Genomic DNA, 25556 nt, shown 5'->3' on the forward strand with positions numbered 1-25556 from the left:
GTAAAAATCACGATCGATTTTCGGCACGTGAACGTCCTTCTTGAGAGCAGGTTGTGATTACGTCCATATTATACATCGACGAATACGTGAGAATCTAGCGGAGTAATCCATGCCCGGGATTATAGTTGATTACCAGTTGCAGGAGAATGTTGCTAAGCAGGAACTTCTCTCGCAGGAAATTTCTCTTGGTTCATTTATCGCGGTTTATTGCACAATTTATTACACTTGGCTAACACGAATCGTTTTTCACGTGCGGTCACCCGATCGAATAATTATGTAGCGTCGTGCGAGGACATTCGTCGAGCTTCGCGCGTTTTTTGTTTTGGGAGAGATGAAGGGTGTGACATTTTAATCAAATACTCTGAAAATAATCGCAATGTCGAAATACTCGCGAAAGAACCTTTACTAGAATTCGCGGTTGTAAAGTATACGGGCCTTGGCAGGCCACTGGCCAACCATTCGACTCATTTTTCTCTTGTTTCGATTAACCGGCGAGTATCGTGCCGGTGCATTCTGCGATCTCTTCTGGCGCATGTAACAACCCCGGATATTTTTCCACGCTGATGGGTCGCCTTGGTCGTCCGACTACCGAACTCTCATTAAAATTCATGAGTGCTCGCGTCTCTCTCTTCGTTCCCAGCCCCCTCGCGAAAGCTACACTAGTTCGCGCTTTCGTATGCGGTACGTAGGAACGCGAGCACCGCCACGTCGACTTCTGGACAGCGTAGAAGTTGCGCGCGTCCGAAGCATTTACATCACGGATTGGCGCGAGACTGCTCGATCGCGGCGAAATATTTACGAGCCATTTTCGCCACGACATTCGTTACTCGGGAAATATTGTCCAAAGGTCGTTGAACTCGAGAAACCAATTGTCTTGATGCAATTATCAAGAAGGATCGAGGCAGGATGAAGGAAGGATGAAGGAAGTCGAAGGATATTGTCCGGGAAATGAATTTCAACTTCTTAAACGATTTCTCGATGTTAACTATCTGAAATTATAGATACTCGTAAGTGGGACTGTAGCAACTTCGAAATTTTTCTCTACCACGATTCGATCGTTGTTCCGGGTCGATCAAGATTGTTAGAACTCGGTGTTTCGAAAACTGTTTAGATCGTTGACGCGTCGATTTCAATAAAGAGACATTTTTGCACGCGAGGAGACGCGATAATTCGCGAATCGAGTAGAAACTGCCGTCGGTCACGAATCGGAGATCACAAACCCATAGGGTGATTCGACGAACCCACGGAAAAACTAACCAAAAACTTTTCATGTCTCTGTAATCAGTTCACGAACTTACCAATACTTATTATTTTCATACAAAGATCCACTAACTCCACTTTTTGAAAATTCTTAAATTTATGTGTCAAAGCACTCTGTATAGTCAAAACTTTTTCTATTCACAATAACTTTCCTGAATAATAGAGAGATTAGCCAATGCGCATTAGGGGCCAGTTTAGGCTGAGACATTCTGTTTGTATCGAACCTCTTCGCGATGGTTCGGTTTTCCTGAGCGACAGTGTGGTGCATAACATGGTTGCGCGATCTTGATACTTTGTTCCTGGTAAAGAAGAGCCGATGACGTTATCGTTTAAAACGCCGCTAAAAATAATACGCGGTGGACATGCGGTGGCATCTGGGCGTCCCTCTCCCTTGGCGCTCGTTAATTTCCAACAATTTGTGCCGGCTCGGACAGCACGAAGATTCGACGCGTGGAAACGTACGATTCGAGCGGGTTAAGAGTCCGTCTCTTAATTGAACGCTCGAGTTTCAACGGCGACTCTTCTCCCTGGTGTTCCAATTACAGTCGCGCTAACGATATTTACCATTGTTAAGCCGAGCCACTCTCTCGCTGTTAGCGGTACCGCGATAACGCGCTTAATCCGGCGATAATTTCTATTCGCGGTAATCTTAATTACTCGCCGCCCCTTGATTTTCCCTTGGCGTCGATCCCGAGACGCCGAGGCGCTCCGCTGGGTGACTTCCGACGTCTCGTTCTCAAACTTGAAGAAAGGTCGTTGAAAACAATTTTTCCGTGACGTTTAAACATCTATCGCGCAAATATTAATTTTAATAGCAGAGCAGTGACACAAGGAGGACCCAATTTTGCAGTCTAGATATGACAAATAATGATTTCACGTTAATAATAATGACTCTGAGTTTGTTTTCCACCTCCATCTCACAATCGATTTTACCCCATAACTATAACCCACTCGAAGCACATTGACATAATCGTGTGCCTTTGCTTTTGCATCGAAATTACCTTATAAATTCTATTGCAATACCTTTTAAAGCTAAAAAATATACCTCGTTACAGCGAGACAGCACCTTTTTTTTTTGCATTGCATTGCATTGAATTGCATTTGAATTGTGTGTATTTGATTAACTCTTTGCACTCGGATGTCTCTTCTGAGGGGACATGGGAAGTCCAGGCAAAATTTATTAGTGATTACACAGAATAATAAATATGGTACGTGTATTAAGATATATATATATATATATATAACAAATATAAGCTTGTATTACATGGAAAAAGAATAAGTGAATAGTCTACACGAAGGGCATTTGTATAAGAAAGTAAGATGTGGGAACATATTTTGACGTAATGCAATTTGTGAAGATAAACAAGGAAGCCTGAAAAGATTGCAACTTAAAAGACAGAAACTATCAATGCATACTTATGACTGTTTCACACATTATCACATATTGGAATAGTATACAATTTTGTACAAAATTTCATATAAGCTCAAGTATCGTTGCAGTAAATTTTATGTTACATTATGTAATACGACTGTTTGCACATTCTGTGGTGAAATAGCTCCGAGTGCAAATGATCAAAACAAAACAAACATCTACAAATTCGTCCCTCAAGAGGTTACATAGTCCGGAACGTTTGGAAATATGATGTTATAATGCTCCGCTAGACAAGCCTTGGCCCGTTGAATCGTCGCCTGGTTATCCGGCTGAAACTGGAAACTTATCCTATGAAGCTGTTTCGATGACAGTCCAGCGATGTCCTGTCCCGCGACTCCGTGGCGCGTGGCGCGTGTCGCGCGAGTCGAGTCGACGTTACTGCCGACGAACAGAATCGTGTCCTTGCCGGAGGCCTCGTAAAGTCGTTATTCGAACATTGGTACGCGGTAATGATTCAACCGTCGCTTTAATTATAGTCCCTTCCCGACGGTCTCGACAGCGACTGACCGCAAAATCTCTCGAACGAAACCGCCGAGACGCGAGATCCTCCAGACCTGTCTAGACGTTTAGTGGGCCTGAATCGCGAGAAAGTTACTTGTACGAGAACACTAGGGAACATTTTTCTATTCCAAACGAAACATTTCCTACTTGTAAAGTGAAAACTGGATGGTCTCTTTGAAAGTATTTCGTTAGTGTTAAGTACATCTGCTTTAACGTTGCTGCCACTCCTTGGAAACATCGTTGGAGGTCCAGCGAGAGGCGAACTGCCTTGTTGCGGTCTGATCTATCGTTGCATAAATTTTACTGTATCTTTCGGAAAAGGGACGTTGCGTAACCGAATTTACTGACGTACGGATAGCTTCGAATGAAAATTGAAGAAAATTTCGCACGATACCACGAAGGTAATTTCTCGTGTGGTTAAACGTTAATTGCTAAGCACTTTTTTATAAAGTAGAGCAACTGTTCCTCCGTTAGAGGCCATCGAAGGTCGACTTGGGCGTGGATCAGCTTGGAAGGATTCTCGAGCCTCTTTAAGTCTTTTAACTCAATGGCAAACCACTGCCTAGCTCACGCAGTCGTTATAGAGAGCGGTCATCAGCGTCTGCAAAGTTTCTGCACCAACGTTTCTATTTTTAACGCGTAAATGCAAACCGAGGAATCGAGAACACACTCGAAGAAAGTAGCTTCATAGATTCTTATGTTACGCCAGTATCTAATTTGATAATAACTGAAGCACTAATTTCATCATAATTACGAACCAATCCCGAGGACACTTAGAATCAATACTCTCGAGCATCGAAGATAAATTTCAGATCCGATCTTCTTGGATTAATTACCGGACGGCAAGATCATCTGCCTCGAATTGCTCGGGAGTATTATTCCCATGAATACACCGTCTAGATTACCGAGATCCGCCCTTTGCTTCGGTCCGATTATGTACAGAACTAAGCACGATTATAGCGGCCCCATCGACAGACTCTGGAAATTCGCAAATAACCTTAGTTACGTCTATGTCTTCACCTTTGGATAAGATATTCTCTGCCCTTTTAGACATTACACCGATGCAGATTGTTAATTTCTTTCACCGATTCGTGCACCCTATCCATCCAGAATGATTCAGGAGTTGTCTAAGATTCTTCCTTGTATAACCATTTTTTTTAGATTTATTTACTGAGTGATAGTTCTTATTACATTGAGTATAACAACTTTTATCCTTGTATAATAAACAGTTTTTAAGTTAGCATTGGAATATTTCAGTTTTGACGGTAGTTTCAACCCTTGGACTTGAGAGCATTGCAATATTTCAGTTTTTAAAGTACTTTCAATTAGTATACGCCATAACTGCATAAACTCCACAGTCTGCTAATAAGTATTTAGAGATAAATAAATACCTAACGAGATAGCAATCGAGGTTCTCCTTTCCAGAGTCTCCTTTCTCCTTTGAGTTTCGAAGAATTGTCCATAGTATCGTGGAAGAAATAAAATGTTTAGTGCTTTTTCATCCAGGCTCGCGTGGTTGCCGCGTACGATGTTTATCTAGGCGCGTACGCGGGCCCGCTCTCATTGGCTTCGCTTTATTTTCAGCCTGCGAGTTCTGTCGCTCGTAAACTCGGCATACCTCGTTTCGTTCTCATACCTGGACTCTTTTACGCACTCGACGTAGCGTTGGAATCTCCGAGTTCCTTAAAACGATAAAGAATCCGCGATGCTCCGTTTCATTCCTGTGCTACTCATATTTTTCAAGCATCCATTAAAGACAAACGAAATAATAAATTAATTACCGGCGTGACGCTGTCGAGAAGCGACGATTCGCGACGATTCGCGACGACAGCGTCGATGTTAGCGGCTGGCACGATCGACGGAGCCGTTTTATTGAGAATCATAGAAACATCGATGCGCCGATACGCCGCGGCGCATACGCCTTCCACATTGGACGTTCATTGGCGTAATCGCGGTGATTGTCGGCGATCGCTTTATTACGACGAATTGATTTTGATGTCAACCGATGTCAAACGGTCGCGAATTATCATCAATTTGTCGGGACTGTCTTTCGATGCGTTGCATCGACGCTGATCGCCAGCTCGAGCTCGTGCGCGACGTCGATGAATCGGCACAGCGATACCGAGTGCAACAGCGAGTGATAAAAATTTCGTCGCAGGAATAAGTTCTCGGAAGAGTCAAACGATGTACGAGAAGTCCGCGTCACTGTACGAGGAAACAGACTCGCTTGGGTACGAACTCTGATCTTTCCGTCGAGGTAGACCCAACCGATGACGAATACCGTGTGCTGCCTAGTGGGCCTGTCGTTCGATTACTCGCGATCGATTTCTAAGTGCTTTGGCGATCGAACGCAATTGGTGGATTAGAAAGTAGCAATAAAAGCAACTGGAAGGAAATAACAGAATTTGTGAAGCGTACTAGGATATAACCAATCTCAACGCGTTGACCTTAACTATAAATTCACTGAGATTTATTTGCAACTATCTCTACCGTGATGGGGAAAATGGCTAGTTTTAAGGGCATTATTTTCAGTCAACCCTCTATGGGCCAATCTTTTGTCTGCATACTTGTCTGCAAGGAATTTACTTTGATATTTCGATCTGATTCAATCTGAATAAAATTATTTGGTAAAATGTAGATATATTAGCACGTGATCTGAAAGCTACACGGGCTCATAGATGGTTAAGTGGAAAAATATTTTACGTACAACTAAATTGAATAACGCATAAAGCAATTGCTTGCAAGAGCTCCATACAAAAGTTTGAAAACAGTCATTTGATTAGTTGCGGTAGGTTCAGTGTTAAAACATACGTGTCAGTGGTTCCAATTCGATCGATCCTTGATTCGACAAACCGCGACAACGGCGTCTCGGTTTCTAGGCTCGTAAATCGGTTCTTCGACGATCGACGAAGTCGACGGCGATCCCGAATAACCATCGAACGAGGCGTTGTCCCGGACGAATCCGTCCAGCGGGCCAGGCCGGGATTAAGTTCGAGAAACGAACATTAATCTGCCGATTACAGCGGCTGGGGAACCTCCCATTCGCGGTACCGCGTCTGGAACAAGGTTCTTCGTCTTTGGTTATTGCGCAATAGTCGTTCGCGGCTCGACCTCGACTACCTTCGCGATCGCCGCTCCCCTTCGGCTCTTTCTTCCGCGATCGGTCGATCCTCGTCGTTCAGGTTCACTTGACTCGGCGCAAGTGAAATTTCTGCACCGTCCAGTTCCATTAAACGAGCTACTATGGGTTTCAACCTTCGTTTTGATCAGGGTTTGACCCCTTAAGCTGCAACCATGTGCGAGACTCGTGTTCGGATATTCGGGCTAAAACTGATTATCACGAGCCTGGCTACTTCAATTTTCCAGTGGTGTGTTGTTCTAGCCAAATGTAAACATCGCATTTTGGTCCCAGGTTGTTGAGAGGTTAATTAAATTTGGTATCACGTGTGGAAAAAGGGAAATGACATCTGCAACAAAGTGTACGTCTATAATTAATTAACCCTCTATGAGCCGAATTTTTGTTTTAATATACAAAAATTGATAGAACGAAAAATCAACAATATATAAACCTATATATGGAGATGAGAACAAAAAATGTCCAGCTTAAACAATTTCATTACAATAAATTCACTCTGTGACTTTCAGGTAACGGCTTACGATGTTCGCATTTCTGTGTAAAAAAAAAAAAAAACTTAAAATATAGACGTAATAGAAAACGCAAGAATTACAACACAAGTGATGTATCGTCTCGTCCCGCTAATGCCACGTAATGAGAACGGTTTGGAAAGTTTATCAAGAAAGTGAATTTAGTTTCCGTATCGCGTCATTTTCTAATGGTACCTAGTCTGATGGATTATCACCTGCAGATATTAATTCATTACCTGATGCGCTTAGTACTAACATATCTTGTTTTCCAAGCGAGAAAGCAAGACCATTAATTTTCTTACGTGTTTCCACTGCATATGTATCGAGTAGACGTTAAACGTGATCGCGATTTTAATTCCTGCGATGCATGGGAAATCATAATTGAAAAGATCATCATCATTGAAATCGTGCGAATTTTTTTTTGACGCAAACCGATGCTTGGTAATTCGCGGAAATTTTATCGACGAAAATGGTGGAAAAGGTTGGTGATAACGCGACACGATCGCGTCGATTCAGAAGGAGAAACACCTCCCACCAACATTCCCGTGATTATGGTATTGCCTTACGCACTGCGCCCTCGGCACCCTGCTATTATTACGTCCCAAACAGCGGTAACCCCTTATTTCTCGGGGTGCCGAGTCTCGACACACCTGCGCGTCCCTACGTCCGAGTTTCGAGCTGACGCTTGCATTTACTCGCGTTTGTTTATCTCTTTTCAATTTTCCAGTTGCTTTCCAAATTTATCCCTGTGCAATATGACAAAATTAATTTAATTTCTGTCTTTATCCAACTCTTTCTGCTGATTGCAATCAACGATCACTGATATTTAGGACTGAAATGGAAATGTTCTTTCCTGCCTGCGATCAGATTTTTTCTTTGACAATTTAGGTGGTGGCGTATTTGCTCGCTGCTGTATTTGCGCGGGACTTTACCATTTACACGTGTGCACCCATGCCACAACTTCCGTTAAAGCGCGAGACGAGAAAGTTCCGTTCCGAGGAAAATGTAAATTGATTAACATTCCACGAAGGTACGCGCGCACGCAGAAATCCGTACCCTACATATGCATGTTTTCCACGCGTCACGATGATAATGTTAATTCCTCATTTAGACTTCGAGCTCGTTTCGATCGAGTCACTTCCTTTACGTAACCGAACGACTTTAACGAATCGAACTCGTCATCGAGTCCTACGACGCGTTGGAGATTTGTGTTCCATGATTCAGTAGAGGACTCGCCGCTACTACTTTTTCCGTGGATTTTTCCTCGTATCCCACTCCTTAATCCTTTGGGTTAAGTTTAAGGTAAGAAGAAAGATCTTCCACCGAGCGATCGAGTTGCCAATCACGTTTGGATACATTCTGTAACATGTTATGAACAGATCGACGATGCTTCGCAAAGCACGCCGTCAGAAGATTAGAAAACCCTTGCCAGGGCTATGGAGGATCGTCGATGGTAGGAAGGAAGGAAGGTTCGTGCCCGTCGCCTCGGCACGAACGTTACTTAAAAACGCTTATTGTCTCAATTATAGTAATTGCCGCGGTATGCGAGTAAACTAGCGTTTAAGACGCGGCTGATATTTGTTGCGAATTACACGGAACGTCGAAACGAGTCACGTTACATCCTCTAAAGAACGCCGATCGCGGAAAGCACGCTCACGGGGACGGTTCCCTTCTCCGATCGGCGAAATCGGTCGAGCCATCGATAGCTCGACCAACTATGACGTCTGACACGTTATACCTCCGCGTAGGGTCTCTCTTCTCCTCTCTGTCTCTCTTCAAAATTGAACTCGAACTCGCGCGCGTTTCGCGGATGAAAGAAGAAAAGGAAATTTAATTCCGGTCTCGCGGTCTGTGGTACAGCCGCAACGCAAGGGGCTTCCTGTTCGGGGTCTCTGGTTCTCCCTACGAGTCTTACGGTTACTTACGGACTTACCGACTTATGCCTGGCATACCCCACCGCGTACAGGAGGAAGCCAGACATTCTGCAGCCCGCTCCGCGGGCTAATCGGTCTAATGAGATCATATTATATTATTCCGACTTTGCTAATCTTTATTAATCTCATTTCTACGCGAGGCGCGTGCGTCGCGATTCTCCACGGGCGTATTGTTTTCGTGCGTCGCGATTCTCCGCGCCGAATTCTTCGTCGCGTGCAAATAGATCTTTCCGTTTAGCGGCGACGCGTGATTGTTTGAACCAAGTAAATAAAACAATTAGCCGCCCAAGCACGTACTACTAATTGTTAAACGTATTTGCTCTTGTTCAATGTTAAACGTTTCTGCCCTGGCATTAAGTCGTCTTCGATAACAGTTTGTGAATATGGATTATTTGGAATGATTTTAGGAGTTGAATAACAATTCGTACTTTGCTCGTTTATACGGACATAAAATAAAAATTCACGATGACGTCGGTCCGTATGAGGAATCGGCACATGACGCGCAAACGACGCGTGGTAGTGTACAAGTACGTGTTGGTGAATATGTAAACGTAGGAAAATTTAATTGAAATTTCAATATTGTGTTGTTGGTCGAAAGAATCGAAGGCTGTGGATGGATGCGCGTGGCATGTACATAATTTACCATTAATAATTGCGATTGTAGCCTCGAGGTATAGGGTGCTTACGCGGAACTTGTATCTTATTTTTGTTGCTGTTACAACGTTCAATAACCGTTGGGCGCGTTAGGTCTTTTGACACAGCGGAAACTTATCATTATCCTCACTAGCACTATACAAAATGGGATTATTATCCTCACTAGCGGTGGCAAATTAGTTTCACTCGAACTGCATCTTACTTTGACATCTCAGGGAGGGTGGAATTAGGAGGGAAAATTCATTTAAATGAAATTTGCTCTGAAGGGTGTCCCAACACAGTTTGATTCTCAAGTAAAACGCAACGATCTTAAATTAATAATACTTATTCCGTTAGAATTCGCTGCAAGGAGCTCTCCAAAATATTTCATTGCCGCATACGACATGAAATCGATGTTCTCGCGTGCTCAACGAAATTTTCAGTCGCTACAGTAATTGTTTTGTAGCGACATTGGTTTATAAATAGGCTCCGATGCTGTAAACTGGTAGTAATAAAAGTAGTAATAAAATATTTTATTTCCACGACTCACCCATCATGATAGAAAAAGGTTTAGTCGTATAAATTGTTAGCTCTCTGTAATGAATCTGTATTCGAGTGCAAATAAAAACAAGCACTTTGTATTAACCTTCAGATTTAAAATAAATTGTATCATGTACACAGCTATATAACGCCACATAATTCTCGTCATTAGAGAGTTTCATAGAGGCTTAAATGAAAAAAAGAAACTAGCAATCGCAACAATAACAGTGTACTCGAGTGCGAAGCCAAGAAACTTCCAAAAAGAAATAACGCGAGACTTAGACTGTTTCCCTGTTGGTTATTTTCCACCCCTGACGAGTGGGAGAAAATTCTTTATCGGTGAAAATTCTGGAAAAGGGTTGCGGGAGGGTCGTGACGGCGAACGCATCGTCCATCTGTCGCAAGAGGAAGCGAGAGGAAAAGGAACCGCGCGTCGTACTCGTTAGTTTCGCTTCCTTCGAGAGCCTAGCCGTCGGCGTCTGCTAACGGCAACAGGATCTTGGAAGCAGAGGCGCGTTACGCGAGTGCGCACAGCTCGCATCGCATTCGTCTAGATACGTACGCGGTGTCGGCGTCGGCGGGGCATGCATCGATCATAGAATTACGAAGCGCGACGTATCCCGAACGCATCCTCTGTGACCAATTATCTCGCTAACGAAGCCCTGCCGCTATCTACGCACCGCTCTGCCCGAGCAACACGCCGCCGGACGGCTAATTAATTATAACAATGTCGTTAATTTTACGCGGCCGACTCGAAACGTTACTGACCGATTCTTCCCGCCGCGTTCTTCGCTGCTTACCCGCTTCCTTCCGTTTATCCTCCACCATCGCTGCCTCGTCTACTCGTTGCTCACCCTCCCGCGATGTTCTGCTGAATTTCTGCTTCCTCTCGCTCTTCATCGCTGACTACCTTGAGCGTTACTGCTCGGTAATCAGCGACCCTGTGAAACTGTCAGGGTGGTGACATACCGTTTCGTTAAGTTGTATTATATTAACACGTTCCGTGCCGGGCCGATTTTTGAAGACTTTCCGTTCGGGCGATTAAATAAATTCGTTTTTAACGTAAACGTTTTTCAATAGTAAATTTTAATATGTATTAAACAACAAAGGAATAAATTTAATTTTTAAGGAATTATTTTAACAAACACATGGAGAACGAACGAACATGAAGAAGAATATCAAGCGGCCTAGACGAAAAGTTCAAAAATGTAAAAGTAACAAAAGTACCTAGGGTGAAGACACTTTTACTCCCTTGAAGCTCAGACTTGGAGTACACGTCCTGGATGACTCGGAGAGCGGATACGCCAATCATCCCTCTGGTTTTACGTGCGTTAGGAGAGACTTGCGCTATTTTCCGTGATCCATCGATCGAAGAGAAACTCGTGTGCCTTATTGGCTGACGATAAGGAATCGTTGGCGGTGCCATAAGTCCGCTGTTGGTCGCTGGAAAGTATGTTTCGGAGTCGATCGCGGATATCTCGAATAAATGTTATTGACGCTGATGGTCGAGGATGGACCGACGATTTCTAAGCTCGTTCGCAAGATACTTCGGAAGCATGCGAAGGAACGGTGTTCCGCGTTACTACTCGGAATGGAATGGCCACGAACGAGCCGGGGCAATGAAAATTCAATGATGCGAGCAATTTCAGTTCTCGAGGGCCGTGCAAGCTGCAATCTGAAAGTATAAACAGTAGTTGTTTCGGCTGTCTCTGTTCGTCTTTCGCCAGGCTTCCTCCGGTTCTCCCTTTTCCACGAGCCCATTTCTCCGTTTTCTCTCGCGCCAGGCGGCCCGCGCGTATGCAGTGTCTCTTGGTGGTTGACTCGCGTACTGTAATCGCGTAATTTGCGTGTAACGATGCAATTTGTAGTTATGGCGACCCCACGGTCTCTTTTGTAAGATCGGCGACGACAACGATTACGACTACGACGAGGATGCGAGTCGAACGTCGACGACGACCGCGGCCCGGAAAAATCCACGGTGCGATGGCCGCGCGAGCTCGTCGCTCGCGACTGTCTAGCGTGATTCGGTTGATTCCAGGTGAATTTTTTGAACGTTGCACATTCGTCCTCGAGCCTTAACCCTCTGCGCTCCAAATATTTTTGTTTCGGTACATTTTTACCGAACCTCGCTCGACGTAGAAATAACATTTGCTCAAGGGACTGTTCGCCACGCGAGGGTGTTGTAAGAGAGTTGTGAGAGACCTCGGATGGGTTTGAAGGGTAGGTGATGCAACACCTAGATATTTTATACGGGAGTTAATTGGTCAAACCTGGAAACTAGTAGAATAACTTAAAAGTGGTTAAGGATAGGAACAGAGCATCGAGGGGAATATGGAGCAGTTTTCGTGACTAAACCTGTCAGTGAACCAGATCGATATGTTTTAACACTTTGACCTACGATTTACTATAGAATCGTGAATGCCATAATCAGGTATAAAATTCCTTGCGCCTTTTCGTACGACTTGTCTGACTCGTGGTTTTCATGCCCTACTCAAATTCTGTACCACGAGTCTCACACTTGTTAAAGGATTAATTAAGCTGTATTTGCGCCAGCAAGTGTATATTACCTCGATGTGCCTCATTATAATGACGCATGACAATGACAAATATAAATATACAAAATTATACAAGGATGCAATTTACATTTCATCCGAAAAGAATCCGAGTACCGTACGATGACCATTTAAAGTTCGTTAACCGATTCCCAGAAAAGCGTAAGAGAAAAAACTGCATAAGAAAGGTAGTAGCAAAGGGGTCGATACAGAAAAAACGTGAGAAGCTAGTTCCCACTCGTAAAAAACGTCGGCTTCGTTTGTATTTATTATGTCCGCGCTGGAGGACCCATTGGCGTAAGGTCACCGTTTTCACTAGTTTTTATTGGAGTAGTTATCATTTAGATATCATTCCTCTTAGCATCCGTTTATCAATTAGATTCTTATTTATAACTGTTGCAAGGTGTAAAAACTTTGAACTGTAACGTACCTACTTATTAGTATAATTATTCAAAACTAATTTCCGAGGTTAATCCAATACACTTTTTCATACAATAAATGAATTCATGAAGGTTAAGGTTAATACACGAGGTACAATTTGTCGCAATTTATGTATTTGGCGATAATTCAAACAGTCTCGATGCAGTTTCTAAAAACAAACTGATTGAACCTGGCTGGTTCGCGCTACGACTAACAGTAGATTCAGACTGTACGACACAGACCGTCACGTTCCGGCAGTGACACGTACCGGGACCGACACGACAAAACATTAACACACACGTTTTAATGGAACTATTCACACCATTCCCGTTGATAGTCCCGTTCAGGTCGATGTCGGTTAAGTGCAAATAGTTCTATTAAAACGTATGTTTTAATGTTTGGTCGTGACGGTCCGTGCTGTATAGTCTGAATCGACCTTTAGGCTATTTATTAAATTGCAGAGTCTATTAATGGGATCAATACGAGGAAGCTTAGTCTCGTACACTAGAGATAGTCTTGTGCAGTTTCCAGCAAATGATCTTGCCATTTAACATTTTTTAAAAGGTCAAGGTTGAGACTACCGTTGCAAGCTCAGGCGCGTTTAATTTTGATTACAAGTGCTCCCATCATGGTTACCTTCTCTGTCAATAATTTCCACTAACGATTATGGTCTCTGTCGATACGCGTTATTCGATTAAACATTAAACTATCGCTGATGCATCCACGTTGACATTCGATATTTACCAAAACTGTCCGAAGAAAAAGGAATTCAGCGAACTTTGACCGAAAATCGCGTTAAAATTCCAGCTTCGAGACGATTAATTTTACAACGTCGGCTAAAATTCCTTGACCGATAACCGCGAACCATTCACGATCCAGTTCCCATAAAACGTCCGTCAGTGCATCGCGAGCTTTTTAAGCACTAGGTGAAATTGCGGAACCGGTTCCTCGAGTCGGCGCGAACGGGCCTTAACTAATTAATTTTTTCGTTAATATGCGCTAGTAAATCCGCGACGCTACAAATCGAGGAGACTAGTTTCCTTCGCGAAGCGAGGTCGTATCGAATGGTTCGAATTCATTTTCTTTCGACCAGTCGCTCCAACGCTGATGACCACAGAGGTTTCTTCCTTCCGCGTACCAATCCTATGAGTTCGTTTTCACACACGAAGTCGATAATTTAGAATGCCGATTTTTCTTTTTATTACTACGTGATTAACTATACGAAGTCTATATAAACCCCGTCTTTAACGATCAGTAGAAATTCGTGTAAAAAATCACTAATGTTATGAAGTCACTAATGAATTTCATTAAATATTATTGTACTTTATTTTGCTCCACAATTAAAATATAATTGACTGACAATTCATTAATCATCTCACCAATAATGATAGAAGCAACCATATCTTTCTTCCATCTACACATCAAATGCATTGCAATTAAAATTACCTAACAATAATAACTTTAAATGTATATCAGAAATTTATTAAAAACACCAAGTTGCCGACATTCTTCTTAGCAACACTGCATATCGTATTTCTCCCTAACATAAACGATTGTTAACCTCGCTAGAGCCCGATGGATTACGCGAGCTGCTCCTTAGCCACCCCAAGCAAGAAACCGGCCTAATTGGCATTTAATAATCGAATAATCGCGGCACGTCACTGTTTCGCTGAAAGAAACTTTCAGACGATACTGGGAGCGTCGATCGTTAGACGTAAGAGCAACCAGGAAATTGTTATCTAATTTACTTTTAAACGCCGCGAGTGAAGTACGTGGGATGCGGTGGCTGGCACGGAAGGCGAAACGGAGCTAGCGATCGTCGATGCGAATCGCACGGAGGACGGAGAATATTCTCGATAATCTGGATCGAACGTTTCGTGCACAGAGGACGCTTTGTTGGCACGATATGAATTGCCTTTTAATTGCTTCCAAGTATCCGCGGTTGCGTCGACCCGTCGACCGAGATCCCTCGGTTCCGGATATGCGTTCGCGCACCGATGATCGAACTCCTGTCCTGTCGGATCGTCGTCTACCGAGACGGAATCGGAATACTTTCCTCGAAGAGGCTATCTCCTAAGGGTGGCGCGATAACCCATCAAAAGACGAACGGAGAAAGAGTAATCGAAACAGGGTAACGCGAGACAGAGGATGAACCTCGCTTCTTAACGATCAGCAGAAATTCGTGTAAAAACAGATGGGTTCCGCAAAGACCGTAGGATAAAATTAGGGATACGTTCCGTGTTATAAAAAAGAAAACCTCGTGTAAGATGAAATTAGGAATTTCAGATTAAGAATCGTGTAAAAGAATATTGGAAACTGTAAAAGTTCGATATGCATACGAACGATATGTGCATATATAATTTTATTGAGTAGTAACACATAAAATACATACATAAGTCATGGGTATATATACGTAATATTAATATGTACGTTACGTAAATGTCGTACGAATTGGAGAGTTAAGAGTTATCTTACGACTGAGCGATTCTTTAAGCGTGGCAAAAACGTGGATTTGTTTTAATTAATTGGTACCAATCAGCGCAACTTCTACTAAGGACAAATCCTAGGATTGCTCGTGAAAGATGAGCAACTCTATCACGGATTTGCCCAAAAGATAGGGAAAGTTCCTCCAGTAAATAAAGGGTTAAAATTCAAGCGAACTGTTTGGCCAACCCAATGTGTTGTCATTTGCGCCAAGGACTCGAAACATTTATACATTTCGCAAGGGAGACAGACGCGAGGACGATGTTGACGCGCGAACGGGCACGGTGACTCGATCGTTCGCTGCGAAGACGAGACAACGTCGATAGGGACAGATGACACGGCTTAACGCGATTCGATTTAACGAACGACGGACGCGCAATGGTCTGTGTTAGGCCGCGTCGGCGTAGCACGCGACGCACGCGTGACAGATATGTAGATAAAGCCATCGTGCACACGGTAAAGAGGTTAAAAGGTGATTGGTCCGCGTTCGTTTCGATCGAATCGGTATCGTCGGCGCGCACGTGCGCGCCATCCAGCTACGTCGCGGCCAATCCTCGCGGTTCTTCCTTAGACAATTACGCGATAGGCATTTAAGTGAAAGGAACCTACTCGAGGACATGGATTTTCGACTAATTTCATCCGAATCGTGTACTATGCGCCATGCCAATACTTTTTACGTACACGCAAAGTTAAATATCCTTTTTCGAAAAGATGGCCTCTGGCGGTGTCCGTAAATTGCGTCACCCTTTCAAAATTACAGGCCGAACAGCTCATTTATTTCATTACACAATCGTAGACGTACTTTTGGAAGTCAATAAAGGCGGCCATCTTCTCGTTTCACTCCTTCGGTTTGAATTTCTCCAAGAAACTTGTTTGTTTTCTACTTGGTTATGCCCAGGAATCCCGCAAAGGTTTGCGCAAATGAGAGTCCAACGCTAAAGAAACGGGACACCGAATGGAAGCGAGATTTTAACCCGTAACTTTTTCCTCTTTCCAGGATGCAAAAGCTTCTTCAAGAGGAGCGTGAGGAGGAACCTAACGTACTCGTGTCGAGGGAATAGGAACTGTCCCATCGACCAACACCATAGGAACCAGTGCCAGTTTTGTCGGTTGAAAAAGTGCCTGAAGATGGGCATGCGACGGGAAGGTATGTACCGAATCACTTTTCTCGTATCGAACCGATTAGGTCGTAGTTAAATCTCAAAGGAACGCGATTGTAGAATTTGAATTCAGGTGTTTAGATTTACCTTGATTTGTCAAAATGAATATAATGGGCGAGAAAGATCGCGACACCACGAAGTCTTGTCGAAACGGAGAGTCCTAATGCAGGATCCACTACAACGGTCTCACCCATAAGTTCTCTGACACATCTAGGTCGAAACGCCAGCATTTTTGCTGTTCGTCGCGACTCGTTACTTTCGCTTCTACCTATTCTATTTACTAATACGCGAGCTGGTTACATTTATGCAACGGAGACGAGTTTCTGCTAAAGTGCTGTTCGCAACCTGTCGATACAAAACAACGGTTGCGATTCGCGGCAGCGAGGTCCGTAAGGTCAAAGTTGAGCGAGGCGGAAACGCTTCTATTTATTTGCAACGGATTCGCAACGCGTCGCGCGCGAATGCACGAGCATCCTTGGAACTCGTCGCGCTAACGCGGGACAAGTGCGCGTATTTATATCTGGACGCGTTCTCGTTTCGGTCGTGCTCGAGCTCCTCGAGGTCTTTTTTCAGCCAGCTCGTCGATACCACCGATACTCTTGTTCTTCGTTCTTTGCTCGATACGTCCAACGCGAGATCTAGCCGTATAACCACGACGCGGTGCACTTCGGGGTTACGTTAACCCCTTCGGACCTGACTTTTTTAAATTAACCGTAATTCAATTTTTTTTTTTTTTTTTTGTTTCGTGGCTCATTCGTGTAGTAAACAAGAGTCTATATGGCACTAAGTACATATTTATATGAAGGAATGAAGAGTACTGATCTGTAATAGGGTGGCTTGGTCAAGGTAGTGTTTACGTAATTACACGTACACATACGTAATTATTCCAAAAAAAATCTGAAAGTTAACACATTGCGTACGGTGTTTTTTTTTTTGTTTTTTTTTTTTTGCGTACGTTCGGCTTGCTAAAGACGAGATATCTCACGTGCATCAGGTCTTGAGGGGTTAAATCCAAAGAACAAAATGTCTCTCGTAATAATTCTTCGAGGAACGCGTACACTTCGTTTAAATAATTAAAAAGAATATTTAATAGAAATATTTAATAGAAAATCTAAGAAATATAAATTACAGCCTATTTCTGTCGAAAGCGTAGCTGACTCGCGCAGAACATTTCCAGTAAATCTCTGTGTACCTTTACTCCCCGTGAGTAACCAGCAGTAGGACTTCGTCGAGGCGTTAATTTGCTCGTACAAACGAAGACACGTGCGCTATTCGTAGCCTTCCGAGCGACGTTGGCTCACGAAAATCCCGGAAAGATTCCCACGCCTCTCCCCTTCCCAAGATTCTTCCTTTTTCTCCCGTTGAACTTGGCTGTTCGCGGCGCGATAATATCTGACCTTGTTAGAACACGCACGAGCTGGTCACCGTCCGACGCGAACGATCCAGGTGTACTTATTTCCGTCCGAGGTTTCGCCACTCGCTCATCCCTCCTCAACGTCGGGGCCCGAAGGCCCCCTGCTGGTCCGTGCCTCGAGGTACGTTGACATGCACCGAGCGTTGGCAAACAAACAACACCGAATTATTACGGAGGGGTAGATTTGACCAAAATTGAAAGGAGACGTTCACCTGGATACTTTACTTCTCTTTGGGGACTATAAATGGAGGCATAAATGAGACAAGGCTGGTAACTAACCCTTTACGGACAATTTGATGAAGATATTTTGTCTCGATGAAGTTATACTAAATATAGTCCCGTGAGAATTAATCCTTTGCACTCGAGAGGCGAGTCTCAGCCACCACGTATAGATCGATAAGACCGATTCACTTTCCAAGTAATTCGTTTGCCATTGTTCGGTACACGTCAACGCATCTCCGCGTTCCGTCGCGGTCCTCCTGTTCCGTCTCGCGGAAGTTGGACAATTTTCTCACGTTTTCTCTTGTTCTTGACCGTCCCCTTGCCGTGATCCCGACCTCTCTCTCTCTCACTCGTTCCCTCGTCGCCAGATAGCATCTGACCTTGTTTGAGGCGTACGTAAGCGAGACGGTCATCGACACGAACGGTCAGGGAGCGCAGCAGGAGGAACCTCGCAGAGCAGGACACGGGACACTCTCGTGGGGTTAACCTGGATAACCAAACTCTATATCGATATAGAGCTTGCTACTCCTTCCAAAGCTAATTCTAGGAAACATACGCAAAGTCCCTTTAAAAGTAGAGTACCCGTTCATAACTCTGGGCGCGATCGCGTGCCAGTTGTGCAGGTTTCTAATCGATAGAGGCATCCTTTGACTTCGGTGTAACAGAACTAAATATCTAGACACTGGATACTGGTACCAAAGTTCTTATTAACCCTTTGCATTCTCCGCCATCTCGAAACGTGTCTTGTTTGGTATTATCAGACTTGATTATAAATTCTTATAGCTTTCTTGAAGCGTGTAACATAGATCCTTGATGTCAGCAGTGCTGTCGCTAACAAAATTTGTCAGACTTACGATGTCTCCTCGCAAGGGATATCCGAGTGCAAAGGGTTAATTTCGAATTTTCCTGAAACTAGCAAAATCTGGAGTGCAAAGGGTTAGAACTGTCGAAATCGCTCGCGCCGTGCCAGCAGCCATAACAGAATCCGCTCATCGGCGCTGGTCGACGCCTACTCGACCCCCGTAGGAGCTCCGTCGCGTTTTCCCACGGGAATACAATGTTTTCTGCCCTGTCGCGGCGACGTCCGCTCATTATCCGGGATGATGCCTCGAGTTTTGATAATAATTCGAAACGTTCACCGGCGCGGGGCACGCAACGACTCGCGGTGCCCGCCAGCTCGGTGCCTCGCGAGTCTTCGCGAAGGGAAAATACGGCGTGACGGAGGAGAGAAGGTTAAACGAGAGGAAGCGACGAGGATCGCCGGGGAAAGAGCGGGAGGCTCGGGAGGAGAAAATCGAAAGAAGGATAAGCATGACATAGGTGGTCAGGGAGGTGCGGAGAGCGGAGGAGCTCGACGGAAAGAAGAAAGCGCATCCGCGAGAGGGGTTGACGGCGGAGGATAACGTTCCGGGTGTATTGGAACGGGGGAGGACGAAGGCGACGCGGATGAGAACCGAGACGAAGACGAAGTTGAAGACGAAGACGAAGATCAGGAAGAAAGGCGAGCGAAGAAGGAAAGGAGACGAGGAGTAGGATCGACGAAGCCAAGAAGGACGCTCAGCGGAGGGTCGAGCGGTGAGGTATGGGACGAAGAAGATCCTGTGGTGGGGAGGTCGAAGCGGTGGGGCTTGTAGGGGGCTAGAAGAGGCCAGGAGGGGAAGGAGGAGAGTCGGTGGTCCGAGGTCAGCGGGGTGCATGACCTTACCTCGGGGCCCCTTCCTTCCGTGGGGCCCCCGAGGCAGACAGGATGCGCTCAAGATTACCCTGCAGATACTGTCCGCGATGATTACAGAAATCTAGGAAGCCGCTCAATTTAATTAACCCTTAATTGCGACTGGCCGACGACGACGGTACGTTTCGCGGAGGCTCTCCCGTTTCTTCCTTCCTCGTCTCGGTAGCTACGAAAACGACCGCGACTCTTCGCGTGCCGCGATACCGCGAGGAACTCTTGCCTCTCGAAGAAACACCGCGGGAGAGCCTCGCGTTCGATTCCACTCCGATATTCGACGATGACGTCCTCACTTTCCAACCCCTATCCTTGTTGGATTCCGTGCGAGAGGAATTAACCGGCAGCACCGTTTCTCTAAAAAAAAACGGTGCGCAATTTTTGAAATTGGAGCAAACACGAATAATGAAATCATTCTGATGGCGACTGTCAGATTTGTGGATAACGTGGATGTCTTATTTCCATTAGGAACAGCGAGTGTGAAGAACGACTGAGAAGCTCGGAGCCGAGATTTGGATGTTTGGTGAAGGATGTGTCAATGGCGTTTGTTATGTTTCTGATTAATTTCGTTGGTCATTCTACATCCTCTTGATATCTTCAAAATACTGGCCATCGTTCTTTCCTCCATCTTTTTCTTCTTTCGGAAAAAGGAACTTGCATAGAAACGGAAGAGGACCTAGCTAGAAACTTTTGACAGAGATACAGGCACAACAGCTGGACGAACTCGTCCGAGATCGATGTAGCCCCAGAGCATTCGCCGGTGTGCCAAGGTGGATTTCACTTATCGCTCGGCGTCGAAGCACGCGGCACGGCGATGCAACGACGATGGCCATTATGGCCGCATTAACTGAAATTAGACATTGTTTCCCTTGCCGGGCTGGAACGATCCAACAATGGGAGGACGACGAAGGCGGATAGTCCGCTCGAACGAACGTTCGGGGCAACCGAACCGAACCAAAACGATGAGAAGAAGGAAAGGCTGAGAGGATGTAAAAAGGGACGGGAGGAACCGAGACGGAGCGAGCTGGTAAAAATTACGCGAGGCCAACATACGAGAGGGAAAGAGAGTAGCGTCTACTTCTCCGTTTCTTGCCTTTTCTTTTTCATCCTGTGCCCCGTTCTTTCTCTCCATCTTGTACGTTTTTCTCTGTCCCCGATGTCTACCTTTCTCCCCAGCGTGCGCCAAGAAGAGATTGCCGATATTACGGCAGGGTCAGGATCGTGACTTTAATCAATTAGCGAGGTTTCTCGGACCCGGGAAATGATTAGTAATCCGGCTGGCGGTCGATCCTTGATTCTCCGCGCACGGAGGAGCCTCCTCTCCGCCCTTCGGTATCGCCGCTCCCCGTGGCCGCACCGAACGGACCGATAACGCTGGATAAACGTTCATCCCCAGGGAATACGAAACTGAGAACGAAGAGGAGAGCTGGCGAGCACGGTTTGACAAATGCGAGCATCGACGCGGTTCCCCGCGAGTAAACGTTGGACCGTCTATCGTCGGACCGAAAATGCCACTCGGTCGCGTCGGTTGCAACCCGGTGACGAAACGCGAGCTTTGCGTGTCGTTGCAACCCAAAATTAAACGTTCGAGGGCCGCGAGAACCTTCGCGACTACAACGTTGCTTGATCGCCATCGTTCGATTAAATAGGACCGGTGACTAGCCGTTGCCGCGCGATTCTAAGTTTTCGATCCGTTCGTGTACCTAGTTTATGAATCTCGATAATGACAGAGAATACTTGCAACGTTGTTCGAAGCGTATACAACTCTTTCGGCTAGGTCGTTGTCGAAGTCTTAGCGACGCTTGGCGTTTGACATCGCGACTACCTGCCGGACACGTTAAGAATCATGCAAATCGATTCTCGATTTATTCAACTACGGCGCATCACACTCAAAATTATGAAAAAAATTGAAGATAATGATAACAATAATATACACTTCCTGCAAACCGGCATTTTTCATAATTTTGTTGCATTTTTTATTTTTCACAACTTGGATTTTGAATTGAAAAATTTGAAAAAATTCTGAAACATGTAACTCGCTAACTGTAATATCTCTGATCTTTTTCCAAATTTTTCACGCAATAGGACGAGAAGAATTGGTCAAAAATTGTTCAGATAACCTATAGAATATATCATCGCAAATCGAAATCGGTCTATGGGCACTTTTGATCCCCTTAACCGACCCTTTGCTCGTAGAATTTAAAATTAACATAGAACGTAACGTAACGGTCTTAATTCAAAACGATAATTAATTTTTCTTTGCCTCTGTTCAATAAAACTTATTTTCTTTCTTATAGATAGGAGCAACCAATGTAAGTACATAGTTTTAATTTCTAATTCCGATCCGGTTAATTAAGTTCCATCGGTGCAACGATGCATTTCGATTCCTAACTCGTCAAATTTTATAATTACAGTCGCGACGTTACGGCTTTTTTCCTTAATATCAAATATCGCTCGCGGAAAATAACGTTACACGTAAGCTTCGTTTCGTGGCGTAAATGAATATTTTCAATATTGCTCCGGCTAATAAGGTTGCACCTTGCGTTAACTTGATACACTAGAAACAAACGTTACAAGAACTCGTTTAATTATTCCACGGGACTCCTTGATATCGGAAGGAATATTCGCAGTAAAAGGAACTGGCAGGCGATGCAAATTGCGGATATCGAGCTCGGAGTGTGTAAAACGTTTCAAGAAACTGCAAATTGAAAAACATGCATCGTGTCGTTACAGGTTACGCTTAAACGAGGACAATTGTAAAAAAAAGTTCAACTTATCGCGCTAAACGTCGACATTCTTACAACATATCGCTTCTCGAGTTAAGATTTAATTACTGCGCATGGAAACGAAGAAAGAATCGAGATCCACGTCGATGACTTTATTTTACAGTCCAAACAGAAGCAATGAAAATGATTTATCGTAGTTCCAGCGTTGACCATTCGTTCCCAATGGATTCGTGTTCGCCTCCGAGGACGTTGGAAAAAAACAGTTCGCAGAGGCTTGCGAGCGACACGAACGAAATCGTTAACGCGAGGCGTAGCGTTCGGTTGGTCGTGTTTACTCGCATAATCTCTTTCCGACCATTAAAATACAAAGTAGGCGCATTACCATGACAAAACTGTCGTCGGGTCAAGAGTACCTGACACCGTTCGTGGGGGATTGCGATCGGAACTCGAGCTCGTTATGCATATTCAGAACGGTGCAAGGTCCACCGTTGCCCGTATTACCCTTTGTTCGTTCACCCTGCTCGACATCTAGGTAAACTTTCCTTTCGGCTCGCGTTTCGTGCTCGTCCCTCTGCCGTTGCCTTCCTGCCGGAACGACGAGTTTTATTCGCGGTAATGGTCGTTTCTTCGCCGAAGACCCACGAGCTCGAGCTCGTGGAGCATCCCTTCGACGCTGAGTGCAATGGCGATTTATTTGCAAGGTTTATTCCACTACACGACTGCTCGGCTAAACGTTTCCCCATCGTTCGGTATGATTCGATAGTATAGCCTTTATTTTCTCCAAACAAGTAACCAATTTTATTCTCCCAAGCGGTATCACTCCTTTGCACTCGAGGCCTTAGCATTTTGTTGCCACGAATTCTAAGCTATTGAGATTTGAAAATAGGGTCACCTGCGCCTCACTGACGATCATCGACGCTTCGTGTTCTGAAGAAACAAAACCTAACGAAATATTATTGCTGATAGATTTGCTGCGTGAAACCTAGTGGTCGCCTCTCGAGTGCAAAGGGTTAGAACATTTTCCTGTTCAATTCTGGATCACAGAAACGAATCTAAACAAAATCGAAGATACCCAAGGAACGTAAGGTCAGATCGCTTTGTACAACGACCTGTCCTTACCATGTTCGAGAGGCAATTTCAAGGAGGAATTCGTCGGTGGAGTGCGACTCTAGCCCTTTTTCGTGGCTGAATCGGCACGATCGCTTAGCGTGCATTGCGGGGAACGTATGTAGATACTAAATGCGCTCGCAGTCGACTGGGAGCTACCAGAGGCGACCTTCGAGGCTGTCGGAGCTCTCGCGCGATCAGAATGTGAAAGTTCACTCGGAAAAGGCGGTCAGCGCCACGTTGGTCGGCTTTGCGCACACCCACCGACACGTTCGTTCTCTGCTGCTCTCGCGTTCGTCTCTCTTTCCATCTTTGTCGATTATAGGAGAAACATCGATGCCCAGTCACGCGCGATCTCCTCTCGCAGCCGTCTTTCCACTACTTCCTGCGTCAAAGATCACCGCGAGTCTTCGACTAGTACTTTCTTCTTACGTCTCGAGCTCTCCTAGCACTCTCACAGCTCTCCTAGCTCTCGGATATAAAAGTAATAAGATAAACCAATACTTACCCTAGTAGTCACGTTTCGAAGGATAAAAGAAAATGCCCCGAAGGGTAGTGGAAAATATGAAATACGATTGCGTGGTCTACTCTGATAGTTCGTGTCACGAGAAGAAGCAGTTGTCAAGGATTGAAAGCTGTGTACGACGCAAACTTCATCGAGATAAGGATGAACCACATAATCGTGCGAGTCCGATGATGGATTCGAGTTGCGAGACCGTGTGGCGGTACAGCGGCGGGAATACAAGCAAGCAGGATTCTGATGAAGACGGAGAAAATAACGAAAGAAAGGGGAAGGGCAATTCCAGTCGGTGAAAAGAGCGCGATGCAAATATCAACAGCCGTTAACTCGTAAAACTCACCTGCCTTGCGTCGCGAACCAGTCTCTGATAGACGTGGGCAGATACGCGGCTAACCCGTCCATTCGCGCGCGTTCCTCGGCTACGGCGCTGTTACCAATGCAAAGGAGAACGCTCGAAGCGCGTCGAATTCACGATGGATCGAGCTGGAAACTGCGAACACGTTTCTTTTCTGCTTCGTCGAGCATTTTTGTCTGAATCTTAAACGGCGAAACGTAATAGGCGGATGGATCTTGAAATTCTTGGCATTGTTGACTCGACGAACACCCCTGAAGACCATTCATTTGACACCACTCTTATCCAGAGGAACGTGAGATTTTTTTCATGGCTCCATTTCAATATCAACAATTTTAATATTACCAAGAGTAGCTTATTTAACATTATTAGAACTTAAAATTTTAGGGTATATTCAAGATCGTAAAGATCCAAATGAATTACATATTATTGGATTATTTCAACCATTTGGAGACGTAATTAAATTATTAAGTAATGAATTTTATTTGATCGAGACCTGAACGAATGTTCAATCAGAAAGTGAGATGTCGGATTCGAATTCTCATGAGGTATGCTTGGTCGCCATATTGGAGCAAAATATTCAAACGACGTCTTCTGCCAATAAACGATATCTTCAGCTTCGTACGATCGCTTAAATGCGATCAACTAGCTACTCTTCAACCTGTCGTTGCGTTTGGCTCCGATCTTCGACAAGTAACGCTCGTATCTCCTCGTCTTCCGTCTTCCATCGCCGTCCTGATCGAGAATCTATGCGTACAACTAATATTTTGATTAGCCGCTCTCATCGAAGAAGAGCAAGGAGGAGCGGCGGTATCTAGGCGCGGATCTCCGCCGCGCCAGTTACTTGTAAAAGCGCAAATTAGTAGATACAAAGTCGGGCGTGGCGGGAAAAGGGCTCGCGGAGCACGGGGGATCGTCGAACATATAG

At 44.8% G+C, this 25556-nt stretch overlaps 1 protein-coding gene across 1 annotated transcript in view; it reads left to right on the forward strand.

The window, feature by feature from the left end:
• Nucleotides 1-25556, forward strand: part of LOC128885514 (COUP transcription factor 2) — a 102155-nt gene that overhangs the window by 4904 nt on the left and 71695 nt on the right. The window contains exon 2 of the mRNA XM_054139596.1: nucleotides 16399-16548. Coding sequence (XP_053995571.1) covers nucleotides 16399-16548 — 150 coding nt within the window. The remainder of the gene's footprint in view (nucleotides 1-16398; nucleotides 16549-25556) is intronic.

The sequence above is a fragment of the Hylaeus anthracinus genome, unplaced genomic scaffold (genome assembly GCF_026225885.1).
Source record: "Hylaeus anthracinus isolate JK02 unplaced genomic scaffold, UHH_iyHylAnth1.0_haploid 11981, whole genome shotgun sequence".
In the NCBI taxonomy this organism is placed as follows: Eukaryota; Metazoa; Arthropoda; class Insecta; order Hymenoptera; family Colletidae; genus Hylaeus; species Hylaeus anthracinus.